Source organism: Delphinapterus leucas, chromosome 10 (assembly GCF_059928025.1).
Source record: "Delphinapterus leucas isolate spDelLeu-1000000601 "Yukka" chromosome 10, BTC_Dleu_Yukka2, whole genome shotgun sequence".
In the NCBI taxonomy this organism is placed as follows: Eukaryota; Metazoa; Chordata; class Mammalia; order Artiodactyla; family Monodontidae; genus Delphinapterus; species Delphinapterus leucas.
This window is the reverse complement of record NC_143138.1, coordinates 36,117,058-36,129,300: the sequence shown is the minus strand read 5'-3', so window position 1 is coordinate 36,129,300 and position 12,243 is coordinate 36,117,058. Positions and strand designations below refer to the sequence as shown.

General features: G+C 41.1%; 1 protein-coding gene across 1 annotated transcript in view; it reads left to right on the top strand.

The window, feature by feature from the left end:
* DNAH8 (dynein axonemal heavy chain 8) overlaps positions 1 to 12,243 on the top strand; it is a 326,150-nt gene that overhangs the window by 219,792 nt on the left and 94,115 nt on the right. Inside the window, exons 77-80 of the mRNA XM_089918797.1 lie at positions 3,690 to 3,795; positions 5,683 to 5,935; positions 6,035 to 6,225; positions 10,968 to 11,089. Of these exons, the coding sequence (XP_089774923.1) occupies positions 3,690 to 3,795; positions 5,683 to 5,935; positions 6,035 to 6,225; positions 10,968 to 11,089 (672 nt within the window). The remainder of the gene's footprint in view (positions 1 to 3,689; positions 3,796 to 5,682; positions 5,936 to 6,034; positions 6,226 to 10,967; positions 11,090 to 12,243) is intronic.

Genomic DNA, 12,243 nt, shown 5'->3' with positions numbered 1-12,243 from the left:
ATGAGTATTGTTACCACTATAGTAGTTTCAACTACTACACTGCAAACTTGATTGTAATTGATAACACCACAGTCTAATAATCTAATGATCTAGAGAGCCATACTTTTATCTTAATTAAATGAAACTTGCACTGAAGCAGAGAAATTAAGTATAATTGAGGGTTCTGATAAAACAAAGAAAAAGTTAAGGCTGGAAGATTTTAAGAGACTGATAGATTAAACTAAGTTTTAAGATAAAGATCAGAAAACATTAAATGTTTTGTATAAAATATAATTTTATATATTTGCATTGTGTAAAACATATTTCCATAAAATCTGAGAAAGTTTATATTTGCTAAAATGTAATTAACATTAGTATTAAGGTTTCAAGGAAAAGGCAAGGTTAGAAATAATAAGACCAGAGATGCATAAAATGGGAAGGTGAGAGAAAGAATGGCAGAAGAAGACTTAAGGAAAGGAGGAAAGGAAGTGATATGAACAGATGGCTACAAATACAGAGGAAGATTCAAAAAGGAAAAGAGAAATGATACTGACACCAAAGAAATAGAGGGCTCAGTAAAAAGAGAAGTAAAATCCTACCTGGTTAATAAGAAATGGCTAACTTGGGGCAGGCCCTTGAAAGGCGGCCAGTCTGGTGGAGTAAAAGGAGCCCAGTTCCAGCTTCCACTCTCACTAGCTGGTTTTTTTTCTTTTAATATTTATGTATTTATTTATTTATCTTGGCTGCACCAGGTCTTAGTTGCGGGCACGCAGGATCTTTGTTGTGGCACACAGGATCTTTAGTTGCGGCATGCAGACTTCTTAGTTGTGGCATGCATGCGGGATCTAGTTCCCTGACCAGGGATCGAACCTGGGCCCCCTGCAGTGGGAGCATGGAGTCTTACCCACTGGACCACCAGGGAAGTTCCCCCTCATTAGCTGTTTGATCTTAGTTTCCAAGAAACTGCCCAGGGCTTATGCAATCTAGAAAGGGAATCATCTCACTTTCACAGTCTGGCAGAGAGCAAGGACCCCTCAGTTCACTGCCTCGATCACCTCTTAGGGCCACGTGGTGTCAACTGTTGAAAATTAGTCCTTCCTTCTTGGTCTGCCTGGTGCTGTTGGTCTGTTCTGAGATGGTGCCTCATTGGTCCAGATCCCCCATGCAGGCTACACTAACTTCTGTAAGGCAGCCCACACCACTATCTAAAGTACACTCCATGTCCCCAGAGCACCCCATGCTCACTCTTCTAGGCCTTAGCTTCCTCTTCAAGAGATGCGCCAGGATGCTAACACCAGCCTTGCTGGAAAAAACAAAGTGCACACTTAATCTGCAGGAGGACATCCTGACTGTGATGTTTAACCCTCCTAACAATCCTGCTCTTACACCCCCATTTTACAGATGAACAAATGGAGACCAAGGAGAATAAGGCCTTAACCCATAAGAGCACGTAGACTTTCCACCCTGCCAAGCCTCGTAGATAAGCTCTACAGTTCATGCTGTAAAACTCACAAGTTGTCCATTGTACCATGATGCTTGTTTTTCCATATCACACTGTAAAGGACGCCAACATGATTTCATTTTGTCCACATATTTCTATACTGCCACTGTTGGGATGACTGCTTTAATGAAGACAATTCATTAGCTATTCTCTGCAAATACATCCATGATCTTCATCACCACCCCATCAAATACCATAAGCCAGTAGTACAGTGGCAGTATACTAGTCTTGGAGTTGGGGGACAAGGATATTAGGCTCATCCCTGCTAGTAACTAGCTGTGTGTATTATATTGCCATGTTATTTGGAGTTAATATTTTTGGGTCCTCAGTTTCCCCAGATGTAAAATAAAGTTGTTGAACTAAATTCAGTACACTTCAATTTAACAAATATTTATTAGGTTGAGTCGCTTCTCTGCAAAGCCTCAAGATAAGTGCTGTCAAGAATACAAAAATGAATAGGGGATAAACACCAAGGTCCTACTGTAGAGCACAGAGAACTATAGTCAATACCCTATGATAAACCATAATGGAAAAGAATATAAAAAAAGAATATATATATATACATATATATATATATAACTGAATCACTTTGCTGTACAGCAGTAATTAACACAACATTGTAAATCAACTATACTTCAATTTTTAAAAATTAATAGGACAAGTTCCTGCCCTCTAGATGCACAGAATCTAGTTGGAGAGATATAGCCGACACATAGTTTGTGATGCAAGCCATAGTAGATGTACAGAGGAATGTCGTGCTGTGGGTTTTAACTGACAAACTGGTTTAGGAAGACTTTCTGAAAGTGGTGGTATTTCCGTAGCAGTTTTTCAAGAAACTTTCTCAAATAAGTAGTTTAAAAACACATTTTTAATGCAATTCTAAGTACAGTGTGTGATTCTGTACAAGATCAAAAAAGAATGCTACAGGACTTCCCTAGTGGCGCAGTGGTTGAGAATCCACCTGCCAGTTCAGGGGACACGGGTTCGAGCCCTGGTCCAGGAAGATCCCACATGCCGCGGAGCAACTAAGTCCGTGTGCCACAACTATTGCGCCTGCGCTTTAGAGCCCGCGAGCAACAACTACTGAGCCCACATGCCACAACTACTGAAGCCCATGCGCCTATAGCCTGTGCTCTGCAAAAAGAGAAGACACCACAATGAGAGGCCTGCGCACCGCAACGAAGAGTAGCCCCCGCTCGCCGCAACTAGAGAACGCCTGCGTGCAGCAATGAAGACCCAATGCAGCCAAAAATAAATAAATAAATTTTTTTAAGAAGTAATATTTTTAAAATGCTATAAAGAATGCTTTTGAGACAATTCAATTTACTCTATATTTAGCAAGAGTATTATATCCATGTTAAATATTCTGAGTTTGAAAATTGCACTATGGTTGTATAAGAGAATGTCCTGTTGCCTAGGAGATGTGTTAAAGTTTTTACAGATAAAGTATCATGACACATGCAAACAGTTCAGCAGTAATAATAACAGTAATGATAAAAAGTATTATATAGAAATAGTGATAAAGCAAAATGTTATTTGAGGAATCTAGGTGAAGGGTATATGAGAGTTCATTGTGCCGGTCTTGTAACTTTTCTGAAAGTTTGAAATTGTTTTCAAAGTATAATTTTAAGACTATATTATTTATGTAGGAAAGAGTATACCTTCCAGACATCCAATTTAGCCCCTCTGGTAGAAGATGCAAAAAAATGGAAAATGGATTTGTATTGGCAGTTGGCTATGTCAAAGCAGGTACCTGGTGTTCCTATAGTCAGGTCCCAGCTCAGGAGCTCCATTTGGCTTGAGTAGCCTCTTGGTTACTTGGTATTAATGCTTCCTTGTTTCTAGCCCTTCTGACTGCAAATGAAGTTAGCATTTCTGACTGAGGCGGTATGTGGGAACAGGGCCAAGAGAATGGGACACTCTTAATTTAAAAAAACTTAAAGCTGGGAAGAGAGCTGAGCAAAATTATTTTAGCAGGTTTATCTCATGCATGCCAGTTTAAGTGCTATGGAAACTTAATGCTAGTGGGCATAATCTTTAAAAAACTGTTCAGAGAAACAAAAATACAAATAGATAGATTTGACTAACGATAGTGTCATTTGAATGGCACTTTGGTTTAAACTTTTAAAAATGAATAATAAACACTAGTAGGTTGCATTTGCCATAATAACTGGTAATTACAGTTCTGATATATTTTTTTTAATAACAGGAGTTAGAGTCTGAGAGGGTTAAACTTTTGGAGGATGTGACTTTTAATAAGCGGAAGATGAAAGAACTTGAAGATAACCTTCTCTACAAATTAAGTGCTACAAAAGGTATTGTGTTATTAAGAAATAATCACATAATGGATTGTGAATAAATAAGGATTTCTTGTACCCTCTTTTCAGTGCTCTCAGGATTACAGATGTTAGGAAACAGTTGAGTTATCCACGCAAAAACAAGCGAGGCAATTTCCACCTAGACATTACAGAGGGACTGCAGAGAATCTGATATCTGAATTAGCAACCAGCATCTGAGCATTTGATAATAACACAGTTTTCTTGATATAATTGCTCTCTCCCGAGAAAAATAAGGGCTCACAATACAGCTAGGTAACTCACAATAGGCTAATTTGCTTGCCAAAAGGAGACTAATGTGCTCAATCTATTTTGTGTTTTTTAGATTGACTCTTTCATTTGGTGTTGAAATGCAATTGCCACAGTGGGTTATGATGTGTGTAATGTTGTCAGAGACACTTGAGCAGCCCAGGCTCAGTCACTCTGGACTTGACCTCCCACTTAGAAGTCAGGGATAGGTTCTCCTCTGGGCAGTCAGATCATCGTACCACCCCCTGGGATATATTGTTCTGTAGTAGGCAAATTACAGCAACCTAAATTCTGCCATTCATTAGCAATCTAATGATGAATACTTCCCAAAAGCACTTTAACCCTTGGATTTAAAAACAAAAAAACTTAACCTCCCAGAAGTACATTAAGTGTTACTCTCACAGCAGTCTCCAGCACTTTAAGGTGACCTCATGGAAAAGGCCTTTTATCTGCCTTCATTGCACTGCTTGTGCTGACGAGTTGTCTGTCTCTTGGTCCATGACATCTCCCAGCCATTTGATGCCTCTGGGCATTGTAAATATTACCAAGAAGGACTGACTGAGGATCCAGCCAAGAGTGTGAGGTTAGTCACAATTTGGACTTCCCTAGCAGACCTAGCGTGCCCATCAGAGCAACTAACTCAGCACCTTCCAGAAACACCCACCTGCTTCTAGGTAGGCCAGAGCACCGCTCTCTGCAGATATCATGACCGTTATCTCAGCACCTCCAGAGCACCTTTTTGTGTCTTAAAATTGAGATTTTTTTTTTTTTTTTTGCGGTACGTGGGCCTCTCACTGTTGTGGCCTCTCCCGTTGCGGAGCACAGGCTCCGGACGTGCAGGCTCAGTGGCCATGGCTCTCAGGCCCAGCCGCTCCACGGCATGTGGGATCTTCCCAGACCGGGGCACGAACCCGTGTCCCCTGCATCGGCAGGCGGACTCTCAACCACTGTCCACCGGGGAAGCCCTTAAAATTGAGATATTTTTATTTCTGTGTTTATCATCATAGACATGTTATGTCTGTTAAAAACAATAATGAAGAGTAAAACTAAAAATAAAATGAGGATTTTTCTTCCTGGTTAGACACTTCCACTATCTCCTAACTCGTTAGAGACATAGAAGGACCAGAGTTCTCAATGTCAAGGACTGTTGAACTAAAGCAGGAGTAGAGAAAGTACGATTCACCTGTAAGCTGGTGTGTAACTCACACTGCGAGACAAGTGGGAAGGATAAGGCTGTGATACTGTGAGGGGAACCATCAAGATGATAATGGAGGTGAAAGCCACGTCATAGGAACAGCTGAAACCACTGGGACTGGAGGGAGATGTGAATTTTCTTCAGACATTTGCAGACCAGATTTGTGGGCTGCCTTGAGAATTGCCTTTTGCAGATTTTCAGGCAGAGTGGGGGACAAACCCTAGGCAGGAATGTTTAGAACGGATTCAGGCATCGGATGCCTGGTTAGACTGGAAGCCTCTCATGTCTTAAGATTCTGCCCTTCCATCCTGTGGGCTTTGAAGAAGTCAAGTTGAAAATTAACGCGGTGATTTCAGAAGTGATGCATCTCGTTTCGCGGCTTTCCCGTCTTGTGTTCCACAGCTTTCCTATTTGGTTTTTAGGTTCCTTGGTAGATGACGAATCTCTCATCGGTGTCCTCCACACCACCAAGCAGACAGCAGCTGAAGTAAGTGAAAAGCTACACGTGGCCGCGGAAACAGAGATCAAGATTAACACGGCCCAGGAGGAGTTCCGGCCCGTGGCCACCCGAGGCAGCATCCTCTACTTTCTCATCACAGAGATGAGCATGGTCAACATCATGTACCAGACCTCGCTGGCCCAGTTCTTGAAGTTATTTGACCAGTCCATGGCCAGGTGGGGCCTCACTACCTTGCCCCCCAAATTTTGTGTGTATTCCTACCTACTCTCTTAGAAATGGATTTTTACCTCTTTGATTTTTAAAACATATTGCAGGTCTGAGAAGTCTCCACTGCCTCAAAAGAGAATTACAAGTATTATTGAGTATCTGACATATGAAGTTTTTACATATTCTGTCAGAGGCTTGTACGAGAACCACAAGTTCCTCTTTGTACTCCTCATGACCTTAAAAATCGATCTTCAGAGAGGAACAGTGAAGCACAGAGAGTTTCAGGCTCTCATTAAAGGTGAAGGGTTTGGGATATGGATGTGCTATGTAAAGGAGATTGCTTTAGGTATGCTCTTTGATGTCCTGTAGACCCATTCTTGTAATACCCGGAGGAATTAAGTTCTAATGGAAGTGAAGTTCTTTATGTATACCTGTTCCCCCACCTCCCCCTCCGATTTCCATTCATTTTATTCTGGTTACTCAAGATGATTGATTTCAGGTCTGTGTTAACTCTGCAGTTTTTAGTTATGTAATTAAATTAAGTTTGAGCATTGTTGCTTATGAATAGGAGACCCAAATGCCAAAGGGGAAAATAGTGATTCAGGTGATGATCTTTCTGCTACTGCAAGAGACCAATTCCTTAAGCAAGGGGTTATAATGACGTTTAAGACTGTAACAAAAAGCACACTTGTATTTTATATTTGAAGAGAGCCCGGCTCATTGCTTATCTCCATGTTAAAAGTATAATTAAGGAGACAAAAGAGTGGTATTTTCATTCAATTCAGTTGAACAAGTATTTATTGAGCATATACTATGCAAACCTGCCATACTGGTGTTTGGGATACAAGGAAAAAACAGACATTGCTTTAAAAGAAATAAAAGTCTCATAGTTCAAATAAAGATAATTGAAAAAAACCCTGCAAAATAAGGCAGAATAGCCTGTGTTATAAGAGAGCTAAAAACAAAGTGTTATATCTAAAAGGAAGGAGAGATTACATGTGGTTGGTGAGATCAAGAAAAGCTCCTTGGAAAATATGCCTTTGCAGGTTAAGCCAGGAATTTTTCAGGTTATTTGATACCTGGGGAAAATAGTCCAATCTTTTTCTTATTTTTTTTTGATCTTTATAAGTAGTTTAATAAATCATCTTCTGGCAGCCCTTCTCCCCCAAAAGAAGAAAGTGACATTTGAAATGGACCATGGATGATAGGTAGAAATGAAGAAAACTTCCATGCTAAGACAGAACAGCATGGAAAAAGAAATGAGTGGAGTATGTACATTGGTGAGCCTTGGTTCCTAGAGGAAGGATTTCTTGATCTGATAAGAAATAAGGAGTTGTGTAAGGTAGTGATGTGATCCTTTTATTGTTCTTTAGGAAGGTTACTCTGGCAGATGTGTGTAGGATTCGAGAAAAGTGCTTTAAGGGAGTCTGTTATAAGCTTCCCAACCACAGGAAATGCATTCCCATCCTAGGGTGAAGACAATGGGAATATAAAGGAAGACACAAATATGAGAGATCATGAAAGTAAAATGACAAAGGACTGGGTGTGAGAGCCAAGAGAGGGTCAGAAATGAGTCTAAGATTTCTGCTCTGTGCAAAGATTTCTGGTCTGGATGGTTGAAAGAAGAGCTACTTTGAGAAGTGTCAGAGTGGGGGCATAATGCATGTGATTTGGGGACCTAGTTTTAGTCAGGATAAGCCAGGTTTTGTGGCCATAAAAACAATCCTCAAATTTCAGCATAACAAAAGTATACTTCTCCTTTACTCTCTATCTGACATGCTTGTCATGGTCGCCCAGGAGTCCAAATTGCTTCCATAATTACTATGGAAGAGGGACAGGGTGTGGCAAATTGTGCGCTGGCTCTTAAAGGTTACCCCACAAGTGACACACGTCATGCTCATATTTCATTAGCCAAAGTAAGATGCATGGCCACATCGAAATTCAAAGAGAGCAGGGAAGTGCCCCAGAGCCACATCCAACATGGAAGCTGCATCACAGCATCGGTGGAGGGTAGTGGATAGATGGATAAGCCTAAGGTTTGGCAGGCGGGAGTGTGGTTGTGGAAATGCGGAGAGGGCTGGTGCACAGCGAGGGTCTGGGGTTCAAACCAAGAAGTTGCAGGACAGGGGGACTTTATAACTAGCGACAAAGTACCAGCCTCTGTGGACTGCAGCCTAATGCCCCCATAGGTCAGACAGGATTTGTCGTGGCTCAGAGGATCCCAGCCTGTGACTGGGACAAGTGAAGCCTAGGAGGCAGCATGTAGATCTGAGGCATCCTCCCCATCAAGACACAAACCCACCCCACCTCACCTCTCCCTACCCAGCACACCCAGCCAAGCCAGAGCTATTCCCTGAAAGAGACTGGATTCTTCAAAAGTCTTTAAATCAGAGGAGACCAAGAAACGCAGCAACACAGTGGGGAGGGAATTTGTGAGGAGGATTTGATTTGTCACAGAAAAATAAAGAAGGTTGCACATCTGAACTGTGGTTAGAGCACTTCTGTGACTCCATTTCATGAAACTGGAGTCAGGGAGAACTGGATTGTATAGGATCAGGAGAGTCAGTGAGAGGAGTTTGGATTTAATTAAGTTGGCGATAGAGAGCCATCGAATGTTTTATGAGCAGGGAAGTAGCATGAGCAGTGCTTTAGAAGATTAATTTGGGATTTTATGATAGGTGGATTGTCAGTACAGTCAGCACTGTCAAGCACAGTAAAAGAGTTTTAAAAAAAATCAAAACTGGTTTATTGTACAGTTTGTATTAATTTTGAACTGGCTTACAGCTTGACCAAATTATTTTTTAAAAGATGGTAGGCCTTGGGACTCCCCTGGTGGTCCAGTGGTTAAGACTTCACCTTCCAATACAGGGGGTACAGGTTTGATCCCTGGTCGGGGAGCTAGGATCCCATATGCGTCCCGGCCAAAAAACCAAAACATAAAACAGAATATTGTAACAAATTCAATAAAGACTTTAAAAATGGTCCACATTTAAAAAAATTCTAAAAAAAAAAAAGATGGTAGGACTTTGTTTTTAATGTTTTTTTACAAAGTTAACAAATATGGCCCTTAGATCATTGATATTTTTTTTATCATTTTGAACTCAGTACTTAAGGGGGAAAGAAGAAAGACTTATTTGTCATAGCAGAAATGTTTGATTTCCCTTTGTATTAATTCCTACTAGTTTTCTGCAATATTTGGAAGGTGCCTTTGACTTTCTTCTTCAACCGAGAATGTCAGAACACTTTGAAAAATGAAATAGGTACCAGGGGCAATCCTGCACTGTAGCGTAATGGATATACCTGTTTCCCCTGCCTGATTATTCTAGAAAAATATCATCTTTCTTTTATTGTAAACCATGTACAGAAAGACACATTAGAGGGTATTCTCTTGCCTTCCAGGTTGGATTGGACCTGAGCCTTCCAAGACAGAGAGTTAGTGTCAAAATAACAGCTAATGATTACGTAGCTCTTACTCTGGGCCATGACTATTGTTGGCTTTCTACATACATTCATTTCTTTAATCTTCACAGCAATCAGCCTGATGGATTCTATTATTACGCTCATTTGGCAGAAGAGAGAACTGAGAGAAACTGAGTTTTTGTCCAAGTTTATGCAGCTAGCAAGTGGCAGAGCCAGGATATTTGGGGGAACGGGATGGGCTGTGATTGTTCTGGGTTAGTTTAGGTGCATGATATGTTGGAAACACTGATGTAGCTTAAATATCTTCTCCTGATGTCTTTGAGGTATATGTTTACATGAAATCACTGTGAGGGGGAAACAACCAAGAAGAAAAGGTACGCATCTACCTCTGTGTTAGAGGAGAGAATCCCTTAAATCTGCAGGTGACTTACTCTAGGGCTTGCTTCTCCTATGGTAAACTCAGTGTTAGCAGAAATGGTGCTAGAATAAGGTCTTTTCACCTGGTCGCTGCGGGGGGTGGGGGCATGTGGGAGGAAGATTTACAGGTTCTAAAGGTGTTGTGGCACTCAGAGCCCCTGACTCCACGGTGGAGCAAAGGGATTTACACGAAAGGAGTACTTCAGCTCATTCACCTTCTCAGGAAGATGCTGGAGGGGAGAGCAGAGACCTGTAGTCCCCTCCACCCGCCACCTCCCCTGTTTTTGTCCCCGGGTTGATAAGTGAAGTGGAGGGATTTGATGAGTTCTTCAGGAGGGTTATAGAATTTAAAAGTTCAAGAACCACTGTTTGGCATACATCTGAATTAAACAACAGAGCTGGAATTATTATGATAAAACATTGCTAAAGACATGCAATAGAGGAATTCTGAAAGTGCAGATATAATCACACATCTTGGTGGAGATTGTCACACTGAATGTGCTCATTTGACTTGTGATTTGCTTCAAAGTACAATCCAGCGCTATCACTCACATTCTCCACTCGACTCGGTGAGAGCAGGAGCCCTGTTGGCTTTCCTCTGCTTTATCCCCAGTGCCTGGAATATGCCGGATACATAGAGGTGGCTCAGTGAATGTTTGTTGAATAAATGAATGAATAAATGATTTGAACATTAATTACCCCCTTAAAAACCTTAAAAACCCACAGATGTATTATACTCCTCTCTTCCTCTTTCCCTCCATCCCTTCGTCTATCCATTTATCTGTCTTTTTGACCTGATAAAAAATATTTCAATAGTATTGAGTATCAAACTTCTGGAGGAGTGATGACTAAGAAATGACTTTTAAAATCACACATGAAAAGATCAACTGATTCATTGATATCAAAATTATAAATTTCAGATAGTTAAAAAGCAATAAAAAGGCAAACATCTGCAACCACCTGAGAAAAATTCTTTGCAGGGAAAAATGACAGGGAGTTGCTATCTGTATAAGATGGTATAAATCACTAACACTTGAAGGAACTGTACCAAAAAAAGGTAACCACATTTTCTATAACGTGATTATTTTCCAATTTTCCCATTTTTGTGTGTGATATGGTTACCTCGTTTTTTATTATTTGGAAAATAAATTTCTAAAAAATAGAGCACAAGCTGACCTGATTCCCACTGATGCCTTTCCACAGGGGGAGCAGCTCTAGATCTGAAAGCCTGCCCTCCCAAACCGTTTCGCTGGATCCTTGATATGACCTGGCTGAATCTTGTGGAACTGAGTAAACTTCCGCAATTTGCAGAAATTATGAACCAGGTAATAAAGGGCTGGACAAAAGTACAGATCTGTAAACCCAAACACACCTGGGCCATTTAAACTGGGGCCTCCTGGTGACAAACCCTTCACCCAGAGGAGTCAACACACTTGTGTAGCTTTAAGGCGCTGTGGCTCTCCTGGGGGCTTGGGGGCGGTGGACAGAAGGATATCCCAAGGAATCTTTTCACAGGTGCAGGCAACTGTCTTTACTTCTGTGTGGTGGGCATGGATCATTTATAACCTGCTTGAGTTGCTGTCAGAATCAGAACCCTTTTATTCTGGGTGGGTGGACCCTTTTATTGTAGACTCCATGTTTTCACTGCCTATGATTAAATAATTTGAGCAAATTTGAATTTGAGGCAAGCGAAGAGGTTGAGGTCCTTTTATAAAAAATCATCATTTCAGTGGTGAAAATATTTATAAAATAGTGAAGTTATAATGGTGAAACAGACCCCGATTTACCTGTTTTTCTTATCTGAAAATGTAAATTGGTTATTGTGGATTAGTTGTTTATTCAGCTCTCACCGGAAAACAATTATGCAACTCAGAATAAAGACAGTTGTTTACTACTGAGGTCTGTTGGTTACCAGCGGAGGGCCTGCAGTTTCCCAGTGTCAAATGCTGATAATCGTCTTTTTTACGGTTGCTGGTGATGGACAAAGTGAGCGATTGGTAACCTTATCCCTAGGCTGAGGACGGCAGAAGCCTCGCACTGTCACCACGTGATTCCCTCCCCTCCACAAACATCCTATCCCCCACCCAAGAGTACACTAGGTGTGTCTGTTTAGGGGTACTTCTGGAACATTATGTATTCTTTACCCATTCACCGTGGTTGGGTCAGAGTCAACTGGATAAAGTCCCTGGACTATATCTGTGGTGGACAGTAAGCTTTGTTTCGTACTACAGCTACACCTGAGTCTTCCAAGTCCAAACAAATACTTTGAAAAAAAAAAAAAAAGTGGTCTGGGTCTGGTCCGAGACTGGGTAAAGGCGGCCTTCAAGTACCACTGGAAAAAAGCACCCCTCTGCTGACGGGTTGTATTAATATAAGGATATACAGTATCATTTGCCTCGGTCAGTTAGATTTTAAGTACCCTTGGTGCAGAATCTGGTGGCTACTACTGCTTACTATGGGTAGGTACTTTGCAACAATA